Source organism: Tenrec ecaudatus, chromosome 5 (genome assembly GCF_050624435.1).
Source record: "Tenrec ecaudatus isolate mTenEca1 chromosome 5, mTenEca1.hap1, whole genome shotgun sequence".
Classification (NCBI taxonomy): domain Eukaryota; kingdom Metazoa; phylum Chordata; class Mammalia; order Afrosoricida; family Tenrecidae; genus Tenrec; species Tenrec ecaudatus.
Genome location: NC_134534.1, coordinates 72,362,271 through 72,374,538, shown reverse-complemented (window position 1 = coordinate 72,374,538; position 12,268 = coordinate 72,362,271). Strand labels below are relative to the sequence as shown.

Genomic DNA, 12,268 nt, shown 5'->3' with positions numbered 1-12,268 from the left:
ATTAGTCTGGGTACTTTAGAGAAACAAATCCACAGAAACTCATGTATAAGAGTGAGTTTTATATAAAGGTTAAGTGTGCATCAAGAAAACATCCCAACCCAGTGTTGCCCAAGTCCACAAGTCCAGCATTAGCCCATATGTCCAACACCAAGCCACAAAGTCCTCCTCCATCTCACAAAGCACACACTATTATGCCGACTGCAGGAAGAAAGCCAAATCAGTGAATGTGTAAGCATCTCAGCACTGGCAGTGATCTCCCCCCAGCTGCTCCAGCACCCAGGGCTGCATTGGGGTAGGTCCATGTGGCTTTTCTTTGGGGATGTCTTGCAGGAAGTGAGCCTTGCAAGTGGAAGCTAGGAACTGCTAAGGGAGCTGCATCCTGGCACAACCATCACAAAGGAAGAGACCCAAGAACTAGAAAGACAATGCTCACTGAGCCATTTTTATTCCTCTGCCCTTCAATTAACTCCACATGTGTTTATCAGCCAGGTTGCCACAATAAACTAACTACCTCAGGCATATCAAATTTTGTATGCAGTTGTTTCTACTTCAACTTCTCAGATTGCTAATATGATCCTCATGAAGTGAATCATATCAAGGACTTCAAAATATTCATGGAAAAATTCCATTATCTCTTCTTTTTCTTTTTCTTATTTCAAACGAGTTGCTTTAATTCCAGATAGTACAGAATTCTGGGCATCACAAAGACTGAGCAGCTCTGGCAGGTTCTGGACTGGGTTCACTCTGACCTCACAGCTAAGACAGAAATGGCTGAGTGAGAAGAACTAAACATTGTATGATTTTTCTTCTTTTTTACAAAAGTTTATTCTTAAATGTACAGCAGGCTCAAAGACAACACTTCATTCTAACTATAAGTGGCAACAAAAGTTCTAGCAGGGAATCCAGATGTCTACACAGGAACGGGATCAAGGGCCATCATTGCCTCAGCCACCAAGAACAGCTCACTTTTTGCCACATTTCTTCATTCCACCTGTGGCCAGGGGCCCCTTCCCCGCGGCCTTCGCCTTTAGCTCCTCCAGTTTCTTTTGTTCTTCTTTCTGTTTCTGCTTGAAAGCCTTCTCTTCCTCGTCCATCTCCCTGTTCTGCTTCTTGGGTTGTTTCAGGGGCTTCTTCTCGCCACCTTCGCGGCCCGACATGGCGTCTGCCGCCCCTTCCCCAGACCTGCCACCGAAAGCGCAGCTCAGCTCCCCGGCCCCACCTCGTCCTCATTTTATTTTTCTATGAACTTTTTTACCTCCTCATAAGTGTGTGTGCATGTATATATATATACTTCTGGTGTGTGTAGTCTATAAATGGACTTGATCTCCCACTTCTAGGGTTGTAATTTAGCCACAGACCACATAGCTTTTACAATGTGAATCCACTCCAATCCTCTAGTATGGGTAGACTAGAGAAACAAATTCATAGACGCTCATAAGTGTATAAGAAAGAGCTTTATATACAAGAGCAATTGAACATTGAGAAAACATTCTAGCCCAATCCAGATCAAGTCCATAAGTCTGATATTATCCCAATCTAAAAAGTCCTCTTCAGACTCATGAAACACGTGCAATGATGCCCAATGCAGGATGGGCGATCCCAATCTAAAAAGTTCTCTTCAGACTCATGAAACACATGCAATGATGCCCAATGCAGGAAGATCACAGGCCAGTGGGTGGGAAGTCTTGTGGATCCACTGGCATTGTAAGCATCTCAGCGCTGGCAAGGGTCTCCACATAGTTCCTTCAGCTCCAAGGCTCTGACTGCCATCAGCTTCTCTCCATGTGTCTTCTCAGCAAAGATATCTTGCAGGGAGTGAGCCCATGGCCCATCTCAAGCAAGCTATTTATCTCCTTAGTGCCTCTAAACGAGATCATCAAGCTGCCACCTGAATGACAGGTTAAACCCTACCCCTTCATTCTTAATCCTTAAACTGACAACAGATTATGTAACTACCACAACCCTGAAAAGCCATCACTGAATATGTGTGCTATAAAAGTAGAGTGAATGAATTAAATGTTTCCATATCATCAAAAAGTTGGAAAGAATGCAGTCACTATACCAAAAAAGAACTCGTCGACATTCCACCTTTTCAGAGGTATCATATGAGCAAGACACTAATGATACTGGAGGAAGAAGTTGAAGCAGCCCTCAAAGCATTAGGCAAAAATGAGGCTCCATGGATTGATGGAACACCAACTGAAAGATATCAGGAAGCTGATGGAGCACTGGAAGAACTCATTCGTCTGTGCCAGGAAGCTTGGGAGACAGCGACTTGGCCAGCTGACTGGAAGAGATCCATATTTGTATCCATCGCTCAAATTATAGAATAATGTAATTGATATCACATGCAAGTAAAAATTTGCCGAAGATCACCCAGAAACAGCGGCAACAGTGCACTGGCAGAGAGCTAGTGCTGGTTCGGGCAGGATTCAGAAGATGACGTGGAGTAAGTGATATCATTGCTGATGTCAGATGGATCTTACCTTAAAGCAGAGAATACTAGAAAGAAGTGTACTTGTGTTTTATTGATTATGCTAAAGCATTTAACTGTGTTGACCATAACACACTATGGATGGCCTTGAGAAGAATGGGAATTCCAGAACACTTCATTGTGCTTATGTGGAACCTGTACATAGACCAAGAGGCAGCTGTGCAAACAGAACAAGGGCATACTGCATGGTTTAAGACCAGGAAAGGTGTGCATCAGGGTTGTGTCCTCTCTCCACACTTATTCAATGTGTATGCTGGGAAGATAATCAGAGAAACTGCACTGTACGAAGAATAACAAGGTGTCAGGATTGGAGGAAGGCTTATTAACAACCTGCAATATACAGATGATGCAACCTTGCTTGCTGAAAGTGAGGGGGACTTAAAGCCCGTGCCAGGAAGATCAAGAATTGCAGGCTTCAGTATGGATTACAAACCAACAGGTAACATCATGATAAATGGAGCCAAGTTTGAAGCTGTCCAGGATTTCATCTTGCTTGGATCCACAGCAATTCTTGTGAAAGCAGTAGTCGAGAGGTCAAATGACGCATTGCAATGGGTAAATCTGGTACACAAGAACTCGAAAATGTTGAAAAATAAGCACATTACTAAGACGAGTCTGACCCAAAGCCATGGTATTTTCAATCACCGCATACTCCTGTGAATGTTGGACACTGAGTAGGGAAGACCAAAGAAGAGTTAATGTTTCTGCATTGTGGTGCTGGCAAAGAATCTTGAACATATCATGGACTGCCAAAAAAAAAGAAACAAATCTTACTTGGAAGAAGTAAAGCCAGAACGTTCCTTGGAGGCAAGAATGGCCAGACTTCGTTTCATGTACTTTGGACAGGTTGTCAGGAGAGACCAGACCCTGGAGAAGAACATCATGCTCGGTAAAGAGGGGGGACAGCCCAAAAGAGGAAGACCTTCTACAGGAAGGATTGACACTGTGGCTGCATCGAAGGGCTCAACCAGAAGAAGCGTTGAGAGGACGGTGCAGGATTAAGCAGCGTCTCCTTCTGTTGGACAGAGGGTCACTAGGAGGCAGAACGGACTCAATGGCACCTAACCACAACAGTCACAACGACAGGCCATCCGAAAGGTAGTGTCTGGGTTTCAAAAGTCTGTCTTAAAACAAGCAGCCATCAAAGGAACTAGCAGCCAATTTAACCATCGAGGTTAAATTCGAAATCACTTGTTTTGTAGAAGCTACCGTCTATAGTGAGAGTCCTTTGTTTTGAGTTTTGGCATAAAGTCAGAGGTCCTGATGACCATTGAATCAGCAACGAGTCTAATTCTAATGCTCAGGCAAACCCAGGGAGGACCAGTTTTGCCCTCTGGCTTGCACAGGGAACTGGAGCATGTCCTCAATGATTTACCAAAAATAGCCTCGTGTTAGTCTGGTCTGAATGAAAAGTCAGGGTTCCCGTGTCTATGACTTAGGGATGCATAGTCATAAGGCATCCCCCGACCCCCACATAGGCAGGGGGTCGGCGCCTCAGGACCAGCCTTGTAATCCTTTAAGATCTGCAAGGCAATTCAGACCAATTACGGTCCTTTCCCGGCTTCTCTAGGCCAACCTGTGACAGTGATGAATTGACCTGCCACCAACCATGAGTTTATGATGATTTCCATCAACTATAATTAATCCCATGGCTATGAACTAGTGGACTCTATTTTGGCCTCTGTCCTTGGACATGCTAATGTTTCCCCTCAGGTCAGTATGACTCTGTCTTGCCTTTGTCCTGTTTACCATTTAATGAGGGTCTCTATAGACTGTGTTTAAGGAGCCTTGTTGGGGCAGTGGGTTACGTGTTGAACTGCTAACGGAAAAGCTGGTGTCTGGAACCCACCAGTCACTCAACAGGAGAACAATGAGGCCGTCTGCTTCCTCAGAGATGTGCCGCCCAGAAACCCCAAGGAGCAGCTCCATTCTGTCCTGTGAGCCAGGAATGACTTGAAGGCAGTGGGCAGAGTACATGTTTGGATTGGGGTTCATTCCCCGCCTGCCCAAATCAGGTCGTAGCAAGATTTAAAGTAATTTCTAACTACTTTTTTTCTTCATCCAGAATTGATGTTAGCAATTTAAGGCTCCTGATCTCCTAACACTTCCTCTTGGTTTTTCTCGAGTCTAATATAGAAAGTGAGAAAGTCCCGAAATTTGAAAAACCTGTTATTTGTGCTGATGAAATTGTGCTTGAAAATAATTTTATCTTTAGTGTAAAACACATTTTCAGCCTTGTTACTGAGTTTCAACCTGCTAATTTGCCCCAGGAAATGGTAAGGCCCCCTACCCCGACCCCAAATACACACAAAATGACCACACTCTGGAGACTTTTCCAGATCAAGGAAACAAGTTAATTCTGCTCCCCCAGCGGAAGCAAAAGTAAAACCCCAACCAAACTCATTGCCATTGAGTTGATGCTGACTAATAATAGTGGGACCATAGGAGAAGGTGGAACTGCCCCCTGTGACTTTCTGAGACTGTAACCTTTTATAGGACTAAAAAGGCCTGCCCTGCAGCTGATGGTTTTGAACTGCTAACTTAGCAGTTACAACCCATCACATAATCACCGTACCGCCAGGACTCTGCTCCTCTCTAAGGCACTATGAACTAGTCTCAGTTTCAATTCTTGTGAGTCTCTGAGTTTTTCTAACTATATCTTAAGTTGCTTTGAGCTTTATTAAACTGTTTTGCTCAAAAAATTCGATAAATCAGCCACTTTTTGGCTACCAATGCACATCAATTATGAACGTCCGTTTTTACAGCAGGCTTCCCCCTTGTGTTGTATTTCTAAACCAATTTATGGTTAGGCTCTTTCTTAAACTATTTTCTCAATAAAGTGGTATTCTTCTGTTGGATGTTACAAGACGTGGAGATTGGGATGTCGACTTATAAATCTATCTGGGAACTTTCACAGCGACTTGAGATGTCTGACCCATTCAGGAGGCCAGTCTGTAGTAGCAGGAAGGAAAAGGTCCTGCAAAAGGAATGCAGGTAGGATAGAACACAACCATGTCTTCTTCTGCAGCCATGAACTCGATTACAGTATTTTCCCTTCTCTAAGTCTTGTCCCTTTATTTTAATGGATACTGGCCTTCACTTCCATAACCTGGTGATGTATGAATAGAAGCCATTCAGATCCTGTGACAGGCATTTAATCAACTTTTCTCCTTAAGGGAAGTAATATTTCTTGTGTTGTTATGCGCTCAACTCTTCTTGAGCTTATCATTAAAAGAACCACAGCCCCCTGGCAATCCGCTTTCAACCAAACAAGGGAACCATTACTTATTTGTCAGTTTGTCTTCCTGCGTGACTCGTGTGTTGCTGTGATGCTGGATCACTGGTATTTAAAGCGAAAGCAGGGTCCCCAAGTGAACATGTTCCAGTGGAGCTTCCAGACTGAGAACACATAAGGAAGAAGAACTCTGCTCCCCAATTCAGAGGAAGGAGTCACTGAAACCCTCATGCAGAGCTCTGGAACCCTGTCAGACACTGACGCCTACTGAATGGAAGCAGAGCAACGTTAGAGATAGCACTGGAGCATGGGCCCTTCGGGCGAGAGAGACCTCAAAGTGAGATTGAGGAGAAGCTGATTTCTTGGAGGGGAGTTGACCATGGTGACGTGTGTCGCGTGAAGCCCTGTGGGAGTGGAACTCTCAGAATCCTCAGTTGCTGATGGGGCAGGGCTCAAGGTATGGAGGAGCAACTGCGAAACAATATGCTAATGATCAGAACTTTGAATGTTCAAAGTAAGGATCTAGGAATGTGGAAAGTGTCAAAAGTGAAATGGAACGTATAAAGATGGATATCCTAGGCAGTAGTGAGCTGAAGAGGACTCATATTAACCATTTTGATTCAGAAAATAATAGGGTTTACTATTCCAGGAATGACAGAGTCAAGAGGAAGGGGTGGGATTCAACTGTCAAAAAGGGCATTGCAAAATCAGTCCTGAAGCACAATGCTCTCTATGATAGGAGTCGATTTTTGTGCCTTCCAGGCAATCCAATTAATTATTTTAATTCAAATTTATGCACCAACCACAAAATCTAGTGATGAAGAAATGGAAAGTCTTCAGTCAGAAATTGATCAAACATGCAATCAACATGCATTGATAATTATTGGGAATTGGAATGCAAAAGTTGGACACAAAGAGGAAGGAACAGTAGTTAGAAAATATTGACTTGGTGATAGAAACTAAGCTGGAGACCACGTAATAGAACTTTGTAAGACCAACAACTTGTTTAGAGCAAATATATTTCCTCAACAACACAGAAGGCAACTATACACATGAACTTCATATGAAACACACAAATCAAATCAACTACATCTGTAGGAAGAAACATTGGAGAAGCTCAATGTCAGCATTTAAAATTAGGTCAGGTGCTGGCTGACTGTGGAAAAGACCATCAATTGCTCATATTTAAGTTCAGTATAAAGCTGAATTAAATTAAAATAAGTTTACCAGAGCCAAAATACCCCCTTGAGTCTATTCCACCCAAATTTCAATAACAGATTTGGTGCATTAAACACTAATGACAGAAGAACTGATGAGCTGTGGGTGGACAGAAAGATGATCACTCATGAAGAAAGTGGGGGGGTGGTAGTCATTAAAAAGACAGGGGGGAAAAGAAAATATCAAAGTGACCATTAGAAGAGACTCTGAAACTTGCTCTTAATTGTAGCTATGCAAATGGATTAGAGCTGAATAGAGAATTTCAAAGGGCAGCTCAAGAAGACAAAAACAAATATTATAATGAAATGTGCAAAGACCTAGAATCAGAAAACCAAAAGGGAAGAGAATGCTCATCTTAGCTTACAGTGAAAGAACTCAAGAAAAAATTAAGCCTCAAGTTGCAATACTGAAAGATTCTATTGGCAAAATATTGACTGACACAGGAGGCATCAAGAGAAGATGGAAAGACTACACAGTCACTGAACCAAAAAGAACTAGTTGACATTACGCCATTTCAGGAAGTAGCATATGGGCAAGAGCCAAGAATGCTGAAGGAAGAAGTTCAAGTTGCACTGTCAGAATTAGCCAAAAACAAGAGTCCAGGAATTGATGAAATACTAATTGTAATGTTTCAACAAGCCAATGAAACACTAGAATTATTCACTTATCTATGCCAGGAAATTTGGAAGACAGCTACTTGGCCAACTGACTGGAAAAGATTCATATTTGTATCTAATCCAAAGAAAGGTGATCCAACGGAATGCTTGAATTATCGAATAATATAATTGATATAACATGCAAGTAAAATTGTATTGAAGATCATCTAACAGTGCTTGCAGCAGTATATGCTCAGAGAGCAGCCTGAGGTCCAGGCGGAGTTTAGAAGAGGATGTGAAACAAGGGATATCATTACTGACATCAGATTTTTTGCTTGGCTGTGAGTAAAAAATACCAGGAAGATGTTTGCTTGTGCTTTATTGACTAGAGCATTTATTGACTCTGCACAGCATATTCGACTGTGTAGATCATAACAAGCTATTGGGAAGAATGGGAATTCCAGAACACTTCCTTGTGCTTATAAAGAACTTGTACATGGATCAAGAGGCAGTTGTGCAAAGAGATCAAGGGTATACTGCATGTTTTTAAATCAGGAAAAGTGTGTGTCAGGGTTGTAGCCTCTAATCATACTTATTCAATCTGTAGCTAAACAAATAACCAGATCAGCTGGATTATATGAAGAAGACTGCAGCATCAGGACTGGAGGAAGGTTTATTGACAACATGTGATATGCAGATGACACAACCGTGTCTGCTGAAAGTGGAGATGACTTGAAGCACTTGCTGATGAAGATCAAGGATTTTAGCCTTCAGTATGGGTTACAATTCAATATAAAGGAGACTCAAACCCCCCAAGTGGACCAAAAGGTAACATCACGATAAATGGAGGAAAGTTTGAAGCTGTCAAGGATTTTGTCTTACTTGGATCCGCAGTCAATATTCATGGCAGCAGCAGCCAAGAGATCAAAAGACAAGCTGCATTAGGTACATCTGCTGCACGAGAACCTCTTTAAGAGTATTGAAAAGCAAGGATGTTATTTCAGAACTAAGGTGTGCCTGACCCAAGCCATGGTATTTTCCATTGCCTCATATGCATGTGAAAATTGAACATTGAATAAGGAATTCCAAAGAAGAATCGGGGCATCTGAATGTGGTGCTGGCGAAGAACTGCTAAAAGGACAAACTGATCTGTCTTGGAAGAAGTCCTGCCAGAGTGCTCCTTAGAGGCAAGAAGGGTATAACTTCATCTGACCTATTTTGGGCATGTGGTTAGGAGAAACCAGTCGTTGGAGAAGGACATCGTGTGTGGTCAAGTAGAGAGGTAGCGAAGGAGAGGAAGCCCTCAAGCGTGTGGATCGACACAGTGGTCGGAACAATGCGCTCAAGAACAGGAGCAATTGTGAGGAGGGCGTAGGACCAGGCAGTGCTTTGTTCTATTGTGCACAGTCGCTATAGGTCGGAATAGACTCAGTGACACCTAACAACAACAATAACATAAAATGAATAGCGTCCTTTCAGACATTCTAGGTGCAACTGTTGTGTTCTCCATGCCTGGAGCAAGGAAGAGTAAAGAACATCAGAGCTGCAAGGAGAGAACTAGTCCAAAGGACTGAGGGAGGACAGGAACCACTGCAGCTATGCCCCTAGGCCAAGAAGAACTAGATGGTGCCCCGCGACCACTACTGACCACATTAGAAGATTCTGCATAGTCAGAGAAAAATGCAGAGCAGAACTCAAAATGATAGAAAAAACACACCAGGCTTACCGGGTCTGATAGGTACTTGTAATACCAAAGACTGTGGTGCTTAGATACCCTTCTGTCCTGAAACTGAACTCACTCCTGTGGCTCCACTTTATGCCAAATGATTGATAGGTTTATAAGGTGAACAGTAACACCCACCAGAGGGACAATCAACCTTATAGATCCAAAGGGCTGTATTTTCCCAAAGATAAAACTCAGAAAACAGTAAGAGACGGGGAAGAAGGATGAATGGAAACAGTAAACACAAGGAAAGAAACAATGGTGCTATATTGTGGGGATTTCAATAGTATGACAAAACAAGATGTGTACAGTCAACAGAACAAAAAACCCATGAGGAAGGAATATAGTCCTCAGAACAATGAACCATGCAAGAACCAAAAAGGCAAAAGGAAAACATTGCCCAAAGAGAAAGCTCAGGAAATGAGCCTGTGCAGGAAAGAAGTACAGGTGGAAACCCGGTCCTGACTCACAGCCCCTCTCTGTGCCACAGAATGAAACCGTGCCTGGTGCTGTGACAGTATGCCGCAATCATGATGTTCTGAGTTCACTGTGGCAGCCACGGTGCCAAGCCAATTCAGACCTACATGGAAGGCAAACCATTTTAAGATACTGAACATACAATTATTGTTATTGTTGGGTGCCCTTTGGTTGGTCCTGACTCATAGCCACCCCCTGGACAACAGAACAAAACAATGTCCAGTCCAGTGCCATCCTCACAATTGTTCTTAGACTTGAGTCCATTGCAGACCAATCCATATTGTTGAGGGCCTTCCTCTTTCTCGCTGCCCCTCTACTTTATCAAGCATGATGTCTTTCTCCTGGGACTGGTCTCTCCTCACAACATGTTCAGATTATGTGAGACAAAACCTCGCTATCCCTGCCTCAAGAAGCAATCTGACTGTACTTCTTCCAGAAGAGTTCTCTTGGTAGCCCACGGCACCTTAAATATTCTTTACCAGCATCATAATTCAACTCCATCAATTCTTCTTTGGTCTTATTTAGTCAGTGTTCAACTTTCACACATCAATGAGGCGATTGAAAATACCCTGGCTTGGGTGAGGCATACCTTAGTCCTCAAGTTAACATCCTTGCTTTTCAACACTTGCTTTGCAAAAGGTCTTGTGCTGCACGTTTACCCAGCGCAATGCATCTCTTGACCAGTGTTTCCATGAACGTTGACTGTGTACCCAAGCAAGACACAATAGTTGAGAACTTCAATCTCTTCTCCATTTATTCCGATATTACCTATTAGTCCAGTTGTGATCACTTTGGTTTTTACATTGAGTTGCAATACCTACTGAAGGCTTTAGTCCTTGACCTTCATCAACAAGTGCTTCAGGTCCTCCTCACTTTCAGCAAGCTGTATGATCTACATGCCTCAGGTTGTTCATAAGCCTTCCTCCAAACCTGATGCCACCTTCTTCTTCATGCAATCCGGTTTCTGTGAGTGTGTCCCTAGCACACAGATGATTAAAAGAGGACGACAAGATAAAACCCTGGCGCAAACCTATCCTGATTTGAAACCCTTGTTCTGTTTGCACAACTGCTCTTGATCTATGTACAGGTTCCTCATGAGCACAACTAGGGGTTCTGGAATTCTTCTCAAGGCTGCCCATGCTTTGTTATGATCCATACAGTCATATGCCTCGAATAGTCAATAAAACATAGGTAGATGTCGTGTGGTTAATCCTCTGCTTCCAGCCAAGATCCATCTACATCAGCAATGATGGTCCTTGGTGCATGTTCTCTTCTGAATCTGGCAGCTCTTTCAATGTACTGCCGCTGTGACTGTTGTTATCTCCAGCAATATTTTGCGTGCATGTAATATTACCTTTCTTTGAAGTCGGTCCCCTTCTCTTCTTTAAAAAAAAAATTCCCCAGAAGAATTTTAGGGTGTGCAACAGAACAGCGAAGGCAACAGAGCAATGAAGTCACCAGGGAATACCAAATATAGACTTTGGAGTCAGGGTTTGGCACCCCATCAGACTCAATGAGAAAACACTCCTAAAGGCCAACAAATCATCCGTGAGCCTCTCCCGACACAACGGCTGGAGCCAAAGTGGGTGAACAAGTAAATGTGGTGAAGAAAGCTGATGGTGCCCGGCTATCAAAAGAGATAGTGACTGGGGTCTTAAAGGCTTGAAGATAAACAAGCGGCCATCTAGCTCAGAAGCAACAAAGTCCACATGGAAGAACACACCAGCCTGTGTGATCGAGTGGTCCCAAAGGGATCAGTTACCAGGCATCAAAGAACAAAAAATCATATCATTGACTGCACACCTCCATGATAGGATCGCTGAAGACAAATGGGTGCATAAGCAAATGTGGTGAAGAAAGCTGATGGTGCCCGGCTATCAAAAGAGATAGTGTCTGGGGTCTTAAAGGCTTGAAGGTGAACAAGCGGCCATCTAGCTCAGAAGCAAATAAGCCCACATGGAAGAAGCACACCGGCCAGTGCGATCACGAGGTGCCCAAGGGACCAGGTATAAGGCATCATGCAAAAAAAAAAAAAAGATATAAGTGTGTGTATGTATGTGTATATGTATATATGTATGTGTATATATGTATATATATCATATCAAATGAAGGGGGAAGTGCAGAGTGGAGACCCAAGGCCCAAGTGTCGGCCAATGGAGATCCCCTCATAGAGGGGTTTAGGAGAGGAGATGGGTTGATTAGGGTGTGAGGTAGTATCGATGAAGAACACAGCTTTCCCCCAGATCCTGGATGCTTCCTCCCCCCAACTACCATGATCCGAATTCTACCTTGCAGTGCTGGATAGGACAGAGGCTGTACACTGGTACATATGAGGGTTGGAGGCACAGGGAATCCAGGGTGGATGATACCTTCAGGACCAAGGGTGTGAGGGACGATGCTGGGAGAGTGTAGGGTGAGTGGGTTGGAAAGGGGGAACTGATTACAAGGATCCACATGTGACCTCTTCCCTGGGAGAGGGACAGCAGAGAAGGGGGGAAGGGAGACTCCGGATAGGGCAAGATATG

The 12,268-nt window shown here is 43.4% G+C and overlaps 1 protein-coding gene across 1 annotated transcript; it reads right to left on the bottom strand.

Annotated features, from left to right (window-relative positions):
• Positions 1-688: 688 nt before the first annotated feature.
• LOC142448785 (translation machinery-associated protein 7-like) lies at positions 689-1,219 on the bottom strand. Its single transcript, XM_075550663.1, has one exon. The coding sequence runs from the start codon at positions 1,155-1,157 to the stop codon at positions 963-965; it is 195 nt and encodes a 64-aa protein (XP_075406778.1). The 5' UTR covers positions 1,158-1,219; the 3' UTR covers positions 689-962.
• Between the last annotated feature and the right edge of the window lie 11,049 nt (positions 1,220-12,268).

Bases quoted from the DNA above. Each gene is read 5' to 3' on its own strand.
- LOC142448785 (XM_075550663.1), bottom strand. From the start codon at position 1,157: ATGTCGGGCCGCGAAGGTGGCGAGAAGAAGCCCCTGAAACAACCCAAG.